Below are 18,950 nucleotides of genomic sequence, written 5' to 3' on the forward strand. Positions count from 1 at the left end.
CCTTAGAGATAACGTGAGAAGCACTGTCATCCGGGAGAAACTTGGAGTAGAACCGCTACTCCTCCGCATTGAGAGGAACCAGATGAGGTGGCTTGGGCATCTGGTCAGGATGCCTCCCGGACGCCTCCCTAGGGAGGTGTTCAGGGCAAGTTCAACCAGTTCAACACGTTAGAGAGACTATGTCGCCCTACAGCCGCATAACTTCTGCCTTCATTCAGCATGTAGCATCGCTAGCAGCTAGCCGATATACAACAGGAAACAGGCAGTCCTGCACGAAGGAGATTGATTGCCAATGGTCTACAGCCCTGATTTACCCTGACTAGGATTTAAACCACAGTCCCCTGTGCCAAGTGTTGATGTCATTACCCACTGCACCAAGCAGCCGCTTAAAAAAGTCAACGCTTACATTTTACATACGTAAGTACCACGTAGTGTATGTAAGTTCCTTATTGGCGGAAGTGCAGCATTAACAGCTCATTATTTTTGTCTTATCTACTTTGACACAAACACAAGTCAGACCTTACAAATACACAAAGGAATTCCCTCTTTGTTTACGTCTGTAAAAGTGCACCACTTTTTCAATGGTTAGACGTGAAATATTTTTCAAATTTCAAATTTTCAAATGAGGGATTACTTGTACTCACTCAAGAGATGTAATCTATAGCATACTCCATTCCCTCACCCATACCTTTATATATATACAGCGATAGGAGGCTATATGTTAGCATAGACGTTGCATACTTTAACAAAAATGAGGGATTACTATGCAACAAGACGACACGCACACTCTTGAATGAATCTGAGAGACTATACATGTCCCAGTACGTGTTAGCAACCGAGTTCATGGCTAATTGAGAACCGGTGTCTATTAGAGTGCTGGCCATTATTTGTGGAAATATCTGGCGTTAGATGTTTAAATGAGTATGCCATATCGAAGTACACGAAAAATATACAATGCTTATGTTTTTGCTTCCATTTTTCATGAGCTGAACTCAAAAATGTAAAACTTTTTCTGTGTACACAAAAGGCCTATCTCTCTCAAATATTCACAAATCTGTCTAAATCTGAGCAGTCATCACTCATGATTCATAATCTATCCACCTCACAGGTGTGATGGTGATGGTGATGAAACAGCATGATTATTGCACAGGTGTGCCTTAGGTTGGCCACAATAAAGCGCCACTCCAACATGTGCAGTTTAACTGTATTGGGAATGGTCTGGAGGGGTCTGAAAACCAGTCAGTATCTGTTGTGACCACCATTTGTCTCAAATACCGTATACACCAATCCAGAACATCCCAAATGTATGTAAGTAATGTACTGTATTATTGTATTAATTGGACTGTATTTTATTATTTAGCAAAGGTGGGAGCAAGTCAGTGTTTTCCAAGCCTCAAGTAAGTCTCAAGTCTTTAACCTTGAGCCTTGAGTCAGGTCTCAAGTCTCACGTTTATGGATGCACACTGTTTGTTGAACATCAAAAACAAGGTCCGTGATACGACAACAACTCTCAAAGCTCCGTGGCTGCACTGGTGCATTCATGTGCCCATCTCGCGTCGTAACTGGGAGCTCCATTTAATCACATGGAAACATAAAGGAACAAAAGAGAATGAGCACTACTATCACAGTCTTTTGTAGGAATTTGTGTTTTCTTTAAATTATATTTTGTCTTTTCCAGGTTACATGTAAGTGTGATTTAACCAAGAATAGCAACCCCCAAAAAATTGATGCAACTTCTGATCAATCCATGTCAATTTTAGACTTTTAATGCACCCATTTCAGCCCCAACGATTTCTGGTTAAATACGCCCACTTCTGGTTTATGCCCCACCCGTTCTGAGTACAGATCATTTAGATGGGTGAACAGATACAGATACAGATAGTGGTGTACTCGCTCAATCCTATAAATTAGTTTCAATATTCAAATTTTTGGACTAATAATAGGCCATATTCAACCACGAAACAGCATGATTTATTCATACATTTTCTGGCTTTATGCTGTGCTTTTTTTTTTTTCAAGCTCTGACGTCATCCGGGTCATTGTGCAGAGAACTAAATTACCTGCTGCAACACACCTTAATCATCCCAAAATGACTGAAGCGGAGCTTTAAAAAGATGAGAGTTTGGGTGTGATGCATAAATATTACTAGCACTACAGTGGTGGGATGCAAGGTTGTTAAAATGTTCCATTAGTCACCTGTAGATGGTGTACTCATTGGGGGGTCCCGAAAATGCGTCTGAGCTGTTTCTTTTGCCAAAATTGCCGGTCCACAAAACAGTGTCGTTGAGAATGACAATAGATGAAAGAGCGGGGAGGCTGATGGGATTGATGCTGTGGCGAAGCAAAACATCCACCTGCAGGGCAACACACATTTAGAAGGGGAAACAACTTTAATCCTGCAGTGGTAAACAAATTTGAGTTTTTATCAACCTGATGTATTCGGAACCATTTTTTTTGCACAATAGAAAAGGATGCTTCCACCATTTGAACCAAATAAACCAAACAACACCCCTGTGGGAAGCACATAACATGCTCTTAAAGGGATAGTTCGGAAGTTGTATGACATCCACATCAGCAGTGGAATATATCAACAGTGACTTACCCCCCCATTTGGTCACGTGAGTCCAGTTCTGGTCAGATTTGCGTGACGAGGAACGTAGTTCTGGTTAGTTGCTGGGTTTAAGTAAAGAGTTTGGCTTCTCAAAACAATATGCGTTTAAAAGAGTAATACATTTGCATCATAAAAATGCCTCTTCAAAAAAATCTGACCTCACAAAACGCTTAGTGTTATATTTGTCTCACCATTCGTGTGCATGTGATGAAGAGGCTCGCATCTTCTTCCGCTGTAGAACACACGTGAACAAGATGGCCAAGGCGCTGATGAAGATGCGAGCGTCTTCATCACATACAATGGAGAGACTGTTGATATACTACACTGCTGATAGGGATGTCATACAACTTCATGTCAAAAAATCCCAACTGTCCCTTTAATTATGTCACCAGCCAGTGGTATAGTGACATACTGTATGTTCACACATAAGCACTTTACAGGACAAGTCTGGTGGCAAAAGAGAAAGGAAATAAACAGATGTTCCACTCATGTTGCAAACACGTAAGCTGCATATATCACTCGTGGGGCACAGGCGGCAGGAAATTAAGTCGCTTTGTGGTTCTAGAAAAGAAAAAAGGGGATGGTTGTTTGCCAGGATGGACTAGTGAGAGCTTTGGACCACTTCTTGAGGCTTATAAAGGATTAAGACCCTAATTAGGTTCCTCCCCAGGACTCATACTGGAAATACAGCATGTATTGCCGTCGCATTGACAAATGTCAGTTATGAGTATTATGCAAAAACTACCTGTCCTGTCTGTGAAATGGTAATGTTTTTCCTAGGAAGTAACCTCCTTATTAACGGACAGACAAACATGCTTTTTTTGTTTTGGCCACGTGGGTCACTGCCTCGTTCTTGTAAGAGCAAACACTGCTGACTGCAGAAACTGCGGACTTGCCACAATGTGGTTAACATAAAGTTCTAAATTACTGATCCGCAGCAATAGTGCCTGATATTTAACAGTAAGCATATTTGTTACTAACTTGTGATAGTTGATCGAGGCATAGGGATCACTGCCTCCTCCTTGGACTGCCACTTTCCACATCTTTAATCTCCTTCTTGGGTACTACATCAACACTGGTGACGGTTTGAAGGATTACCAGCGCATCTTGGTGGATACACCCGCTGGTTTAAAAACTCCTCTTACCTTTTCCAGAGCATCTTTCAGACTGGGAATGGGATGCTGCAGCGGGAGAGGCTCTGGGAAGCGGGGACACCTTATCTCTGATTTGGAGTTGCGACCCAGCACTTCATCTGGCCGGGAAGAAGAGAAAAGCAGATGAAGCATATCGGGACATTAGAGTGACTTTAGGTATAATGAAAATTTTAAGTTGTAAAATTTCTATTAAATATGTTCCACTGGTGAAGAAAAAATGAGAAAAAATGGTAATTTGAAAGTGCAATTGACCATTTTATCAAAAAGTGAACCTTGGTGTATATTATCCAGAAATTCCCTGTCGTCAGGTACCTGCTTGAGGATGAAGTCAACCAAATCATTACGGTGCAACCTGACACTCAGAAGTATCACTACTTGCAGAGGCACATTTATCATGATCAATAGAATGCCAGCATTTCTGGAAGCATGTCTGGTCCAGATGATGCCCCAGTCATTTTGTCAAAAGCTGTTGTTATGACGAGTTGCATTATATGAAGGTGGCAAGGCAAGTCAGACAGATATTTCTTCAGCTTTTGTTCAGAGAGTGTCCAGGCCTCAGAGCGAAGTCTTGTGTTTGAGAAAGTTTGTGAAAGGAGAGAGCAACTACTCGGTCTTTCAGGTCCCAATACTTCAAGCCATTTACGACAACTTCTGTCTTTGTAGCACCAGTGGCCGCTGACAGCTTGGGCACACCAAGAAGTTTTCTCTCTCTTTGTATGTTGTTGTTGATCTCGTTTTGTGTTTCTGCAGTTTTGATGAGATTGTGACGAGATTTCAAACAGAATTTAAAATAAACTGCAGTCTAGGACATAATCAACTTTGAATGAAAAAGGTTAGGGGTTTGGGGTTTCCTCAACCGGGAAATCATTTATAAAATATGCAAAACAGTAAAAACTTCAAAGGCCACTTTGAAATATTTTCTGAATTAAGAAAAAAAAATCCCAACTTTTTTTTTCATAAACAGAACAAATTAATGGGGTGAGAGGTCTAAATTTAAAATGTTGAAAATTTTAAGGGCCACCCTAAGGTACGTTGTACTGTGTTAGCTTTGATGTGATATTCGAATAATGCAATACCCAAATAATGCAACATAATCGGCCAAAAAGTGATCCCATCGCACTTTCATTGATGTTATGAAATGGAAAGTGGATGACGTGCTATTCATTGTGTTCCCAATGCAAGCTCTGTGTGAGCATTGAGCTCTGAGGCAAAAATGTTCAATCTGAAGACGAAACAATGAATGGGGGACATATGGAACTTATCTTTCTCCATTAACGCCTGCACATAACTCACACGCATGTGAAGTCATATGGGAATGACTAGAATACAAAGAGTATACACCACTGGTCTTTCACTTCCATGTGTTGGCTGCGTTGAATTAAACATTTTGCAATTAAACAATGTCCCACGTATACAAATACGGAGTGAAATCACATGTTGTTATGATGATGACGACAATGGTAGTAAGGTAGTTATATGTGTCGACTCCTTTAATTAAATCGTAGAATCCCAGCAGGCTGTTTTTAATAGGTTTCAAAAAGTGGAAATGTACTTAGCAATGCTTTACAGAAAATAAGGAGTTGTGTTTTATTGGTAACAAAACAACAAAAATCGCAATTTAAAAATCCTAATCATTGGTTATTGTCCATCTATCTTTACGAGTGTGTCATCTCCCCCGTTCATTGTTGATATGCAGTGAGCATAATCAGCAGATGCTCAGACCGCTCTGGCCTTTGAACCCAGCCACGTCAAGCATCTTGTACCCAACATCTTCCAGGATCGTTTTTTCTCTGACGTAGACTGAATACTTTTCCTTGAAACTCAAACATCCATCACATACATTTTAAAATGTAAAGAGATAGGTCTGAATGAACAAACAATACTCCCTTTTGGGAACTTTTCGTTCGCTGTTCTTCATCTGTTCACTTCAACAGAGATAAAAACATGAGCACTGCCATTGTGTCACCAAGCTAACAGACAACCTTATGGAGGGCATCACGTGCTTGTGCGTCAACAACATTCTGTGTGAAAAATCTCGGAAATGAAAGCTGGGTGTTGAGACAGTTATAGTGACATTCTCATCACCTATGACAATCTGGTGTTCACACCCCTTTGCATGCTTCTGGTGACTAATTTTTCCCAGAATGGCTGGCGTGTAATCTGCCTGCCGACATTGTAAAAATGGTTTTCTTTTCCAAGCTTTTCATGCAGTTCCTGTCACGACTAAAAAGATCTGCAGTCTGTCAAAGAGTTGCAACTAACATGGCTAAAAAGGCTGTATGCATGCCAGTCCAGTAGATGGCGATGCCACTTTGTGAAGAAACGCTGCACACACTGCTTGTCCTCCTTGGTCTTATCCAAAACAGTGTTTTTAATATGGCTTGTTGGTTGAATATGTAAGTAATTCTGCTTGACACATCACCTAGAAAAGCATTAGAAGGTTGTGACGTACTCACATATTATTATTATGTCATTTATTTTTAAATGTACAGTAATCCCTCATTTATCACGATTAATTGGTTCCAGACCTGAATGTGATATTTACGTATTTATTTATATGAACTTCCGGAAAGTTGGATTCCCTACTTATAAATGGAATATTTTTGTAGTTAGAATCTGTTTACATCCTTCTAAATATGATTTTCAACATTATTAGAGCCGTCTGGACATGAAATGACACCCCTATAATCGCTTTTACACTCATATTACCCAATATAGAAAACATAATAACAACAAATTAGCAATTTAAGACTGAAGACGTGCTCCTATGTGTTGCGATAAATGTGTTCCCTAGGGGAATTGAGTGGCAGGACGGACAGGAAATGATGTCGGGGATTCAGAGTTGAGTTTCAGCTTGGTGTGTGTTGAACGTCCTGTGTTTTTATTAGGGATTTTATGAGGGATTATTTGACCTTTTGTGAGATAATTCAAAGCTGCAATAAAAGCATTTTGTTCCGGCGATCAACTCTGGTACTTCTGTGTCTCACAAATATTATAGTAACATTACTGACAGTGACCAGCAGCTGTGAAGCTGTGGTGGTGGGCTGCATGGGAGGGTGGATTTTTTATAGCATTTTTTAAAATTATATATATTATAGACTTATTTATTTAACTTTTTCAACAACTAGCCGAACATGAACCGAGAACATTGCAAAAGTGTTAATTTAATGGCAAAGTTGCTGACAGCACTGCCAACATTTAAATGGCACTTTATATACAAAGCTCATCTCCACTCAGTGCACTCATTTGTCATTTTGTCAAAACAGGTGTCACGTTTGAATAGAACACTTAGAAAAATACTAAGAGGTGAAGCAAATATTCTTTGGTGAACTACTCAACATCAGCTGCTGTGCTACTGCTAGCATAGCAGCTACCCGAAACCCCTGTGATAGCGTTACTGTGTCAAGCTGTACACGCTACGTCTTTCAACTTCGACACACAACTAGTGTTTTGAAGACAAGCCATAAGTATTATAGTTATAACAAGAGAGCAAGATTGTTAAGTGACACATTTTACAAAAGCAAGTTGTGATGATAATCGATGATTGGCGTATCCCATGAACGTAATAGCCACTTGTATCGCCGAGCTAGTTAGATGTCGCCAGCCAGGCATGTAAACAAAAATGCCCGAAAGTGTAATGAGATTGAAACGTGAGCGACCACACACACTGGCATAGATAGGCTTAGCATGTGACAAGCTGTCGTCAACTGACTACACATTTTACGGGCTATTGTCCATTCTCCCGATAAAAAGAAACTAAGTGAAAGCAAACTCAAGACGTGTTGCTGGTCACTGGTCAAGTGCCAGCAAGGCAGACGAGCAATTCTGGTGCGTGCTTATCAAAATAAAGCACAGTGAAACAAACTAACTCTGGTCAATATGTGCGTAAATAATAAGCTATATATGTATCTATATACAATATATATACATTCATACAATATATGACTTAAAATTGTTTCCACGTAAAGAAAACCCCTAATTTTTAAGGTGTGGAGGCTTTTATTTTGTAGTAGCGGAAACCCTGGACCAGTGTAGGATACTACATATTGTCACGTCTGATTGTGTCTTCTGAATGCCTTATATTTGTATTTTAGGTAATTTAGTCATTTTATGCAAAAAAAATGCATACAACTTACTTGAATACGCTTATTGTTTTACTAATATTAAGACGATTCAACCACAAAATAGCATGATTTATTAATTACTATATTTTTGAAAAACTGTGTAATTCAAGCAGCAATGTGGCAAGAGACTACTGTATTTTAAAATGTTTGTGTTGCTCCTTGTAGATGTTTACACTCACCTGGCTGAATCTTTGGAATCTGATATTGCCAAAAGAAGCATCCTGTCATCACCACTGACAGGACCAGGAAGAACACCAAACCCACTTGGGTCCATTTCACCTTCATCTTCTTGGTTTTTGTGCTATCTTGGAATTGGACAGTCGGAGAAGGGGCAGCGGGAGCAGCAGGAGCGATGGGGGCAGCGGGAGCGACGGGAGGAGTTGTCTGGAATACAAACACATCATTCCGCAGGTCAGTTTTGGTCAAAATGTCCTCACATCCCAAATTCATCACACTTTGCACTCACCACCTGATGCTCCAGAGACGAGAACGGGATGGACGAGATTACCACTGACACAGAAATCTCCTTACCACCCAATAAACCTCCTAAACGTTATTCCACTGTTAGTCCACCACAAAGGCAAATTCTATACCCAAAGGCAATATCAGTGTCCCGTGTTGGTCTTGTTCAGCAAGACAAAAGGCACAAACATGGTCTCTCATGTCTGATTTCTGGGACCGTGCTGTAATCTGAGGACCGGCTCCGCTCGTCGCATCACAATTCAATTTCCTCTCCTGTAGCTCCAGTCTGTTGACATCATAATCCCCAGATTTACTCCACCAAAGCGGTCAGAGGGGAAATCTTAATCTCTAATCCCTGTGAATCACTTCACTTCAGTCCAGTCTGTAGAGTGTATCCCACAAGACGGGATGCTTCGGCACACACTTCGGGTTCAGACAGGGTGCCACGAGCCAGAAGATGTGGTGCCAAAAATTGTTGAGGCCAAAGAGGGAATGAAAGACCTTGGCAGAGTGAAATAATAAACATGATAACCCCATCAATCAGTACATACTACAGTACTGCGTATAGAAGACAAACCTCATATCATACCCTGGTCCTGCGATTTATACTCCAAAGTGATTTAGATATAAGATTAAATACATTGTTTTTGGTGCCTAACTGTTTTCCAAGTGAATTAGTGTGTGTGTGAATGTATAAACGATAGGCTCAGCTGTCGATGCGGCGTCTATCAGTATCTACGGTAAAAGACGGCAGAAGGTCGAATGAGAAACGTGAGCGATCACACGTCGGCATCAATAGGCTTCGCATGTGACAGGCTGTCGTCGCGACACATTTTACGGACTATTTTTTATTTCCACCATAATAAGGAAAACAGTCAACACAAGTCGCTAGTGCCGCATAGAGTGCCGCGACATGAGCAAGTGCCGACACGGCAGAGAGGCGATTCCGGTGCATGTTTTTCAAAATAAAGCACAGTGAAACACGTTTATATTTTCATATATAGCGTATGCAGTATATACATTCATACCATATGTTACTCAACATTGTTTTCAAGTTAATTTTTAAGGTGTGGCGGCTTTTATTTTGTAGTGGCCTGCCGCCACAATCAATTACATGTAGCGGAAACCCTGCCTCGTGTATCGATAATAATCAGCCATAAATCTTTAGATTAATTGATTGTGGAGACGTGAACCGGGTATCACGAGAGAAGCAATCGGTTGAGAGTGTTTTATAAACTACGCGAGAGGATTGTCGCACATGCTCCATAACTTGCCATGGCTGAAGGCGAGAATGCCAACCGCCGGCTGGCTAGCTAGCTAAACTAACCTGTCTCACAACTGACGTTTGGAACGTTTTTGTACTTTCTAACTTGATTACTTTGAAATGTTGCCTCTAGAGTGTTGAAAACACTATGCTCAGTGTATTATTAATTGGACTGAAGATTAAGACTTGTGGTTTTTCATTGTTGTCGATATTTTATATCGATAGATAGATTGTTTATTGTCATTGGACACAGTATACAACAAAACTTAGTTTGGTGGCTCCATTTCCATTTCTAGCAGCATTAAGACATGTAAAACCTTAAATGTTCCAAATCCAAATTTAACAGGAATAGAAATATAGATATAAAATATGGAATGTAAAATATTCTTCAGAAATTGCAACAGTGTGTATTACTAAAAAGCACTATTTGAAACCCTGGCTACTTATGTACATTGTATGTGGGTCATTCCTACAATTCGGTGCCATTTACTTTCCCATGACATTGCATGCTATGTTTTGTTGAAAAAACATTCCAATTTAAATTTGAACAGTCAGTCCACTTCTTCTGTAAAACATAACAATATTAAAAAAGGGATGAATTAAAGGATAAATGAGTTTCCTTTTTTGTAAACAGGCCAAACTGGCATGTCCCCACTCATATTCGCTCGACTACAGTTACAAATGAGTGATAAAAACTAAACAATTTTTACATTTTTTTGTTATAGTTGCGTAACGTTATTTGTCAACTTTCTGAGGAAATGCAATTTGTTTATTTGAATAAGTTTTTCGTTTTAATAAGTTAAGTTAAGGATAAGCGGCATAGAAAATGGTTACTAAGTTTAAGTTTTTTTTTTTTTTACTTCAAAAATAAGTTCTGTCCCGGTGTTGAGGGAAGAAACCTAAAATGAGATTCTCAGTTTAATACCCAAGTCATGCCTACCATCTGAGTGCACTCAGTGAGTGCACTGAGTTGGATCATGGCAACATGTCACCAATAATATAACGTTGCAGAAACATTTATTATGCACCATGACAGTCTGTGTAATGTCTTTAATGTAAGTGTGACATCATTATTTGTGCTTATCGGTCAATAAAATATATTGAAAGGTCATATGGGAGGCACTTGCAGTACTCACTTAATCCTGAAAGGATGGTTTTGTGTGCCATCCTTCCACAGAGAGGAAAAGCCAGCATTTTTGTGACAGCTGGAGAGCAGCAAGGCAAATGCAAGATATTTTTATGCTCTGCTGAATGAATGAATGAATTTGACTGCCAAGATGGAGGATTATATACCCAAGGTCACCAGGATGTGATCTGACTCTTACAACAAAAGATTCGAACTTTTCCTGGAGAAGGATAGGGCACATGTCTGTCATATACAAATAAAAGGTAAGACCACAAATGTCTTTCAGTTAATAAAAAATAAATAAATAGGAAGCAAGAAGCAAGAAGTATTTTAATAAAATTTGAAGACAATTTTTAACCAAAGTGAATTATTCTCTTCTTTTTCTTGCTATCCTCTTAATGAGCAACCTGTATTAACATTAAAAAAAAACTCCACAGCAGTCCGTGCCTCTCCAGCCATAAACCTCACCGCATGGCACTGATGTAAGTTATCATTCAAAATCAATAAGGTTCTTGCCTTTGTATCAGAAAATCCTTAAGAAGGTTGAGGAAGAGCTGTTTAAAATTCGGGCCAGTATTTAACCATTGAACCCTGTTATGCCCCTACTTTTTAAAAAAAAGTCTCTATGGACTGCTAGGACATGCTGTGATGTAACGTTCCTCAGAAAATAATTCCGGCTCCACGGTGCTTCCGGTCTCTGCTGTAGATGGTTTGGATGGGCAAAGGTGTTATTCATCTCCCTAAGCCGGATTTAAGTGACCAGCCACGATCATATCTGCCGTGACATGATTTATGTGGCCCCTCTTCTCGCAGTGTCGATAGAAGATGCCATGTGACCCGCCATGTAATTAATTCACAAAAGGGTTATCATCATTTAAAATTTTGTTATTGTATTGAATTTTCTGTCTTAGCGTGTTGGCTCGGGCTTAATCACAAGATATTAGGGGTTTGTGTAAAGCACGCTCGTACAAAAAGTGTTCAGACGATTAAAGGTAGGGCTGTGAGAAGGGTGGGAAATGAAGTGAAAAGCAAGCAGCTGCTGATCCGGGTTGCGTAACCTGTGATAGCATACCCACAAACACACACACACACACACAAACTCTCACGAGTGCACAAGCACACACACCTCTTTACCTGCGCTTGTAAGCCATCCACAGAGGCCTCCCTGAGGACTTTACTCCCGGCCTTGCCCATGCTTCCACCTCACCGGCTGTTACCTGACACACAAACACACAAAAACTTCTCATTTTTGCATTTCAGTGTGAGATGACACGTTGACAGACTCATGAACAAACTGGCATGCATCACCCTGAATCTCAAACCACTATTGGAGATCGTTGTCCTGATTTGATATCAAACAAGGTAGCCCAATAAAACACACAACTACCACATTAGTCATTAGTGTGTGAACGCAAAAGCTGACAGGTTGTTGAGCTTTGGAATGATTGTTTATACAGTAAATACGTCCACAGTAGCGGTGTGCAATAAAGGTACATTACTGACTCATTGAAGCAAAACATTTATCCAAACATTAAACTGATGGTAAACTGACTTTTTATGTTACTTATTAGGAAGTTAGCATTTCCTACTTTATTCTCAAGAAATTTACTGTTCAGCCTCAAATTCCTCGTGGGAAATGTGATGTATTATGTCCTAATTATCCTGGAAATGTTGCAACCAGGGATGGGGCAACCTCTGCCTTGAGACTATTGGATCCGGCCCGTCATTGCAATTCTAAATGAAAAAAAAACGTATTGACAGCAATTGGCTTTCTGTGTGTGTGTTTTTAAGGCTACCAGTGACAGCACAATGCTGCTTTGTGGTGGTGGGTTGCTAGGGCGTCTAATTTGCACAATTGGCTATGATGCGTGTGCATGTATTTTTTAAGGTTAAAAAAAACTTAATACGTACGCGCCTGATGACAAGTTTTTATTTTTGTCATGTATTCACATTGTCATGATCTCTTGATGGCAAAGGCAAAAAAGCTTTTTCTCTTTGAACGTGGTCGGATTGTTGATGCTGAGGTTGGACGCAATAAGACAGTTTTTTGAAACTTTTTAAACGATCCTGAGGGTTATGGAACAAAAAAGTCAAGTGGTAGACCCCAAAAAACTTCACTGGCCCTGAGCCGGAGGATACGAATGACATTTTCACTCACTGTGCATTTTCAAAAAGAATGTGAAATATCCGAGTCACCGCAAGTCAGTGAATGCATCTGGACTGCGTTCTGACTGCTGATTGGATGAACAAGGGAGGCAAGGGAGGTAGGCAAGTGTATGCAGTTCCTCTCACTGCACTGGAGAGAAAAAAGGTGAGGGAGTTTTGAGTTCAGTCTTCAGCAAGTTACTGCGCAGTAAAATAAAACTATGTAATTAATGAGAGCATAGCAATATGTTTTATATTCGGAACTTTGAACCCCGCGGCTTATATAGCTGTGCGGCTAATCTATGGCTAAATTCTGATCTTTTGACATTTCCTTTACTTCAGAACTACTACTAATTGTTCAAATACTGTGCCGCTTGCAAGTCAGTGGGGAAACGGTAGCTCTTTCTTTGGCAGGAGCCAATCACAAGCTATCAGTGCACTCATAACGAACTTGTCAACCCACTGGAAATCGCATTAGGTCGTATATCTAACAGTATAACAATATAACAGTCTGACTCACGGTGTCATTTTACAAACACTAACACTTTACTAAGAACACTAAACTCATCATACAGTAACTTGAATGGTATACTTGACAAATATACAAACATGTACCAATATGGGGAAAAAAAAACAACTTTTAAAATTTTTCTATAATCATTGCATCTGAGCAACGCATTCTTTGGGGTGCTGCAATGACGTCAGCCTTCCTCTGGGCTCCTCTGGATCCCCCTGGTGGACAGAGGCAGCATTGCAGCGCCATCCACCATTTTCTATGCTGCCTCCAATTAAATGCTTTGCTCAAACAAAGTCCATTATGGGAAAACTTTTTTTTTTAACTTGCATGTTTGTATATCTCTGAGGTATACATTTAGAGTGTTAAGTTGCTGTGTGATGACTTTAATGTTGACACGTGAGTCAGACTATTATATTGAGTAATGACCTCTTGCAAAAAAAGCTACCTGGTCCTCACAGACTTGTGCGCACCACAATATGCCATTTTATGATGTGGACACATGCAGCTTATACACCGGTGTGGTTTATATATGTACAAATCTATTTTTTCCTCTAAATTTAGTGGGTGAAGCATATATACTGGAATTTACAGTAAATAAACGCCCCGGATATAATTACAACATTTACTATAATTTCAAAGCTTGTAGGGAATATTAGCGAATTTGTATGATCAGGAAATTGGTGAATAAAAACATCGTATACTTAAGCATTGCAGTAGTGAATTATGCACGTGTGCTTTGCATTTTGGATCAGATTCTACATAGAAGAGGCCAACACAAAGTAAACAATACAGAGTTAACATTATTATTACACTTCCACACAATCCCAAGGCCATCCATTACCGTGTTGACCTTCGTGAGTCATGCAGTACATTTACTTTTAATGTATCATTAAAAATTTACAACGTGTCAGTCAGGTATATAGCCCTCGATGAGGCCACAATAGAGCATTGATCAATCCATAAAATATGTTATTTATTGCAGACTTGACCCCACATAACCTCATCAGTTAGCCACAAAAACAATGACGGCATTAATGGGTGCAAGCATAACCGGTAATATGTGGAAAACTGGAGTCACGATAATAGAACAAGATGTTAGATGTAAACACAGCTGTAATTTACTAGACTATATTTACTATATTTCTACATAGTGACCAGAGCTTGAATTCACAATGAAACAATAACAATGTGCTTCCCATTATCCAAATCAACTGTTTTACTATGACAGTCAGCAATGTAGCACAACAAGACTATTTGCAACCACGTTATATAAGCGTCAATGAGTCAAATGTCTTCTTTTTAGGCCACAATGTGCCCGACAGTCATTAGCTCCCTGTGCACTTACCTCAGGGTCAATCAGTCACGCTTCCTTCTACTCCTGATCGACACGGAGAGGTAAAAAAAAATAGAATATATATTCCGTTTTGCTTCTGTTCTGACTTTGAGAGCTCGGGACGCTCTCCTGACAGATGTTGGTATCATAGTTATGACTAAATCCGACTTGTATCAAACCCAGCATTCTGGATTAAGCAGCACAGCCAATGGCCACATCTGCCATTGCACTAAAATGTGTAGCACCCTTTCACTATGTGGCTTAGCAGTGTGTGGGTTTTTAGTTTGCATTTTGGGATGACAAGTTGGCTGAAAAAAAAAAAAAAAAGAACAGTTTCCGCGTCAGACAGAGATTATGTTCCTTTAATGATATGATTTTAGTTGCACCCTACAAAGCATATGGAACAAAATCTTGGTTTCATCAGATCAGAGAATCTTGTTTCTCACAGTCCATTAGCTGATTTTTAATGCGCAATCTGGTTGTTTTCATAAAGATTCCGAGTGAGAACAGTTGCTCTCAGTGACAAAAGTGCTTAGATGTTTGTCAGTAAGGGTCCACTTTTATGCAAAACTGACGTTGTACAGATGTTCTAACAGCATTATATGTCCTTTGAACCTGTTTATGAACACCAAATTTGAGAATAACCTATCATCTCCCTCACTTGTTGAGAGAAGAGGCACTCAAACGGTTACTTTTGAAGTTTTCATGATACGTACGAATGAAAAACCAGCTTCCTGCACATGATACCGCAGGCTTCACTACACATCTTAAAATAAACCCAAGCGCTCTGCCAACTATCTGTCAGTCAGCTACAGAAGTGGGGGCTGTAAATTTTATCATTTTGCTTTTCTTCAATAGGCAAAGCCAGCATAGTATTGCTATTAAAACGTGACTGTAATGTTAGCACTGTCGCTCACACAGCTATGCTAGAGTTGCTAACGTTTCTGTCCTCCTTAATGTGACGTTGTGTACACAAAAGTGCTCATTAGCATTAAAGCTACAGACACACAAAACGACGTGTTCCCACTTGGGCTTACTAATATCACTTTTAGGCTAAATTACAACAAGATAAGATTTTGGCCAACACACTTCCAATAGACTATTTTTGGACCTCTGAGACTTAAAAATAGTATAAATAGTATAAAAGACGCTCGCATCTTCTTCTGCTGTGGAACACAAACAAGATGGCCGTGGCACTCCGTTGCGGAAGAAGAGTGGAATTACCGTGAGTGTCTTCATCACATACACATGAATGCACAGGCGACAGTGTGCACGGATACGGCGGGAGACAAATATAACGCTGAGCAATTTGTGAAGTCAGATTTTTTTGAGAAGAGATTTTTGTGATGCAAACATATTAATCTTTTGAACGCATATTGTTTTGAGAAGCCAAACACTTTACTTAAATGTCCCAAGCAACTACATTCTTCATCACCGAAATCCGACCAGAACTGGACTTAGGAGACCAAGTGGGGGTAAGTCTCTGTTGCTGGACTACACTGCTAATAGGGATGTCATACAACTTCATGTAAAAAAATCCAAACTATCCCTTGTTAAGCATCTTAACAATCAATGAGCCTCTAAGGTGAAAACGTTATAAATAGGGATGAGAAAATGGATGAAATACAGATTGGGAAATGAGATATGCTCCAGACGATGTACTAGGGTCTGCAACTAACGATTATTTTCTTAGTCAATTAATCTGAAACTTGTTTTGATTAATTAAGTCTGTCTAGACCAGGAGTCAGCAACCTTTATCATCTAAAGAGCCATTTTTGTCACGTTCCACGTGCCCTTGCTTGGTGCCCCTGTCTCCCTTTTGTTTTTCTATCCAGATCCCATGTTCCTGGCTGGAGGCGGAGCTGCTGAACGCACCTGAGCTAGATTGCCTACGCCCACTACTTAGGCTGACTGCTGACAGCTGGGGAACGCCGGATTATTCCTCTCGACTCCATGCTTCACCTGTGCTGGTACCCCTAGACCTCTGTGGATTCAGTGCTACCTTAGCATTCAGCAGCACCTGCCTCTAGCCAACAGTTTGTTGTTTATTTTTTCCATGGTGTACCCTTTTGTTGGCACCATCGCCTTGAGTTTAGTTTTTTGTAACAGAATAAATTCTGTAAAGACCTAACTGCCTCCTGCCTCTGCGTTCGGGATCCAGAACCACGCCCCATCCGCCCGTGACAATTTTGCCTTCTCTTCAAGGAAAGAAAATAAATAGTCTGGAGCCGCAAAACTTTACACAGCTTATGGTTTAAAGGTTGCAATCTTTTTAAAATTGAACCTGTTACAACAAGAGAAGAGCAGAGTGCACGTGTAGGCCTACTTTGAAAGAATTTAAACACTGAACTATGTACGTTTTTTTCAGTTGTTCCCGTATTTGTGTAAAATTAAAACAAAACGTAGGCAACTTTCACATCAAATAGCCCATCACAGTCCACATATCTGCATATCAGTGCTGTCTGCTCAATATCGTTTACATTACTTGACTCATCACAGGCAATTGAATGTACTTGCGCTGAATTAATGCCTGTGATAAGCGGCATAGAAAATACATGGCTGGATGAATTAATGCCATTCATTTATTTACTGGTGATGTTTGTTACCATTCTATTGATCCTGTCCTTTTATTTATTTTCCTTTTATTTTCAGAATAACTTCCTGGTTATTTTTTAATTCGGAGAATAAATGGTCTGATATTTTTATAAACTATTATTTCATGCATTCTCCATTTTGAACGGTTTCTTTCTCCTTACGATGTGGAGCCACAACACTAGTAGTTGAGTTTGGACCGCTCATCCACTTTTTGAAAGTGTTTGCTCTGCTCAACCTTCCACAGCAGTTCCGAAGTCACTTTCTTCCGCCCATCTGCAGTTGGGTACTTTTCAGAAAAAGCTTGAGTGCTTGTTTTGAAAATGATTTATTTTTTGTTAATCATTTCTCACCACATATCAAGCACTTGGGCAAGCCAGCATATTTGGCAGTGAAGGCAAACATTCAGAATTATATATTTTCTTCCGAGATTTTTCTTCTTAGGGACATGGCACACTCAACAAGATGTCTTGTTTGTGTCTCTCTGCACACACTCGCCCCGTACCCCTTCCCTTGCTCAGTTAGCATGCAGTGTTGATGCATTCACAGATGTACGGTGATTTGGATATTTTAAACTCTTTTTGAAAATGCACATTTCCTCCACTTTGGTGTAAAAAAAAAAAAAAAATCACAGAGCTCAGCGAAGGGAGCTGCAACAAGAAGGTTGAAGAGCCGTGGGTTGCTGACGGACCAAATCAATATGAACCAATCACAAAATGTTTGTGATTTGGTCCGCAACATAGTATCAGAAAAATGGCAAAAATGTTGATTACTGTCTTCCAAAGTCAAAGCTGATGTGTGTGAATATCTTGTTTTGCCTAAAACACAAAGATAATAGGTCTGCCGTCATGGAAGACCAAGGAAATTAAAACAAAAATTAACATTGAGAGGCTGAAAAAAAACCAATCAAACACCAAAATAGTTGTCGATTAATTGGATACTTGATTAATCGATTAATTGTTGTAGCGCTACAATGTTTAAGTATTTATTTGTGTATAAGATGATGGTAATTTGCATGCCAGGCCAGTAGTTGGCAGTGTCATTTTGTAAAGATACACACAAATGTATACAGTACTTTTTGGTTGCACTGTATATGTGATTGAAACAGCTTCACCCCACACTGATGCAAGCTTTTTGAATGTCCACAAGAGTGTTACTAATAAATTCTGTTACACGCCGCGAGCTTTTTGAATGTCCAAAAAAGTGTTACTGATTTCTGTAATAGTTCATACAAGCCTTCTGACCCAATTACTGGCAAAAGCTGTTGTTGCTTCTTATTGAATAGGAACATTTCATGCATGTCAGATGCACGCAGATAGGGAGCTCGGGTTGGATACAGTTGCCTGTGGCAACAGTAATATTCATGTCCGACATGCTGTAGGAGTCACTTTAAGAGCATGACGCTCTGGATTTAATCTAAAAAAAAAAAGAAACTAATTGACTGCTCTCTTGCAATTCCAACAGAGATGGGTGGATGGGGGGGTGGGTGGATTGGGGGTTGGTGGGGGGGATTAATATGCCGGCAGGCGACACATTTAAGTGCACATGGCTTAGTATGCAGAGTCGCAGGCTTAACGCAAGCTGTTGTGTTCAATGGCTCTCATCCACAAGATCTCTGGTGA

The 18,950-nt window shown here is 39.9% G+C and overlaps 1 protein-coding gene across 6 annotated transcripts in view; it reads right to left on the reverse strand.

The window, feature by feature from the left end:
• Nucleotides 1–18,950, reverse strand: part of lactbl1b (lactamase, beta-like 1b) — a 64,613-nt gene that overhangs the window by 16,457 nt on the left and 29,206 nt on the right. For 2 of the 6 annotated variants that reach the window (XM_054784688.1, XM_054784687.1), the window contains exons 1-5: nucleotides 14,749–14,963; nucleotides 11,876–11,958; nucleotides 8,069–8,273; nucleotides 3,757–3,863; nucleotides 2,197–2,354 (exon numbers count right to left, since the gene is read on the reverse strand). In XM_054784688.1, coding sequence (XP_054640663.1) covers nucleotides 2,197–2,354; nucleotides 3,757–3,863; nucleotides 8,069–8,273; nucleotides 11,876–11,935 — 530 coding nt within the window. In that variant the 5' untranslated portion in view covers nucleotides 11,936–11,958; nucleotides 14,749–14,963. Of the gene's footprint in view, nucleotides 1–2,196; nucleotides 2,355–3,756; nucleotides 3,864–8,068; nucleotides 8,274–8,355; nucleotides 8,614–11,867; nucleotides 11,959–14,748; nucleotides 14,967–18,950 lie in introns of those variants that run through there. The other 4 variants (XM_054784691.1, XM_054784693.1, XM_054784689.1 and 1 more) reach the window with 4 other exon arrangements.

Source organism: Dunckerocampus dactyliophorus, chromosome 8 (genome assembly GCF_027744805.1).
Source record: "Dunckerocampus dactyliophorus isolate RoL2022-P2 chromosome 8, RoL_Ddac_1.1, whole genome shotgun sequence".
Classification (NCBI taxonomy): domain Eukaryota; kingdom Metazoa; phylum Chordata; class Actinopteri; order Syngnathiformes; family Syngnathidae; genus Dunckerocampus; species Dunckerocampus dactyliophorus.